Raw genomic sequence first — 1,551 nt, 5'->3', positions numbered from 1 at the left:
TATATATATCAATAGCTCACTTCCAAGTCTAGTGGTTCATGTTTTCGTGACAACCTCTTTCCTAAGAATTGATCCAGCATAGCTTTTAATTTTTTCAACTCCAGAGCACAGGGGTGTGAGGAAAAGTTATTCAGTTATCTTTATTTTATCTTTGAAACATAAATTTATTAGGGGCCAAGGAGATGATGACTCAGTAGAATGAGCGCTTGCCTGGCAAGCGCAAGGGCCTGAGTTCAATCCCCAGTTCCACAAAAAAAAAGATAAATTTATTAAAAACTAGGTCTTATCACAAAATACTGGCAGTGGAGTCTGGCCTGAGCCATCATGGCGGCGCCCGTGTAACTAGGCCTCCGCGAAGGGGACGGTGGTCGTGGCGCGGGTGCCGCGGGGGTCGGCAGTCATCATGCTGAGGGCCGCGTGGAGGGCACTGAGCTCATTTGGATTCCGGGCAGCGACTCAGGCCCCGGTCTTTGGTCTGCCGGGCAGAGGGAGTGCCAGGCTTCCTTCAGATAAGTGGGGCCTGCAGCCTCAAAGTCTGCTGCAGGCTGCTCGTGGATGCGCCACCCAGAAGCCAGTCCAGCCCAGCCAGGACAATGACCTACCTCCTTCCACACTCCTCAAAGACGACCAGGACGTCCCTGGCATCGAGAAGGTTGACGATGTTGTGAAAAGACTCTTATCTGTGGAAATGGCCAGCCGGAAAGAAATGCTAAAAATCAAGCAGGAACAGTTGATGAACAAGGTCATGGCAAACCCTGAGGACACCAGATCGCTGGATACTCGAATTGTTGCCTTGAGCGTCAAGATCCACAGTTAGGAAGAACATATGCGGAAACATGGAAAGGACAAAGCCCACAAACGCTATCTCCTGATGAGCATTGATCAGAGGAATAAGATGCTCAAAAATCTCCGGAAGACCAACTACAGTGTATTTAAGAAGATATGCAAAGAGCTGGGGATCGAGTATACCGTACCCCCTCTGTACTGCCGAAAAGGCCACCGCCGCTTCTTGGCCAAGAAGGCTCTGTGCATCCGGGTTTTCCATGAGGTGCAAAAGCTGAAGAAGCAAAAAAGGGCCCTAAAAGCTGCAGCAGCAGCAAAAGCAACCCAGAAACAAAATGGCCACCAGAACTCAGAGACCCTCTCCAAAGCCTACGCAGAAGCACTCGAAGAAAACTAATAAATTCTGAATGACATCATTTCAACCATGTTCAACAGAAAGTTTATGGAGGAGCTGTTCAAGCCCCAAGAGCTCTACTCCAAGAAGGCCCTGAGGACCATCTGCGACCGCCTGGCTCATGCCTCCATTATGAGACTGAACCAGGCCAGTATGGACAAGACCCACCACCCTGGCGTGATTCTGTCCTGCGGGTCTGTTCTGTGGAGCAGGACTCATTCATTTCCGTCCACGTTCTTTCCCACCTATGTGCACACCAACACTCCATGGAGATTCGATGGATATGGACGTGAGCCCCCTGAGGCCCCAGAACTATCTCTCTGGTTGTGAACTAAAAGCAGACAAAGAAGTCCGGGGCACGCGCCTGTAATCCC

The 1,551-nt window shown here is 50.3% G+C and overlaps 1 protein-coding gene across 1 annotated transcript; it reads left to right on the top strand.

Moving 5' to 3' along the window:
- Positions 1–314: 314 nt before the first annotated feature.
- On the top strand, positions 315–1,180 carry LOC101562527 (28S ribosomal protein S15, mitochondrial-like). Its single transcript, XM_023709744.1, is given in 1 exon segment — positions 315–1,180. A coding segment is annotated over 1 exon segment (777 nt). The 5' UTR covers positions 315–403.
- Positions 1,181–1,551: the final 371 nt, after the last annotated feature.

This window comes from Octodon degus, unplaced genomic scaffold (genome assembly GCF_000260255.1).
Source record: "Octodon degus isolate 3935 unplaced genomic scaffold, OctDeg1.0 scaffold00014, whole genome shotgun sequence".
NCBI classification, from domain to species: domain Eukaryota; kingdom Metazoa; phylum Chordata; class Mammalia; order Rodentia; family Octodontidae; genus Octodon; species Octodon degus.
Note: the sequence above shows the minus strand (reverse complement) of the source record. Positions and strands in the feature narration are given on the sequence as shown.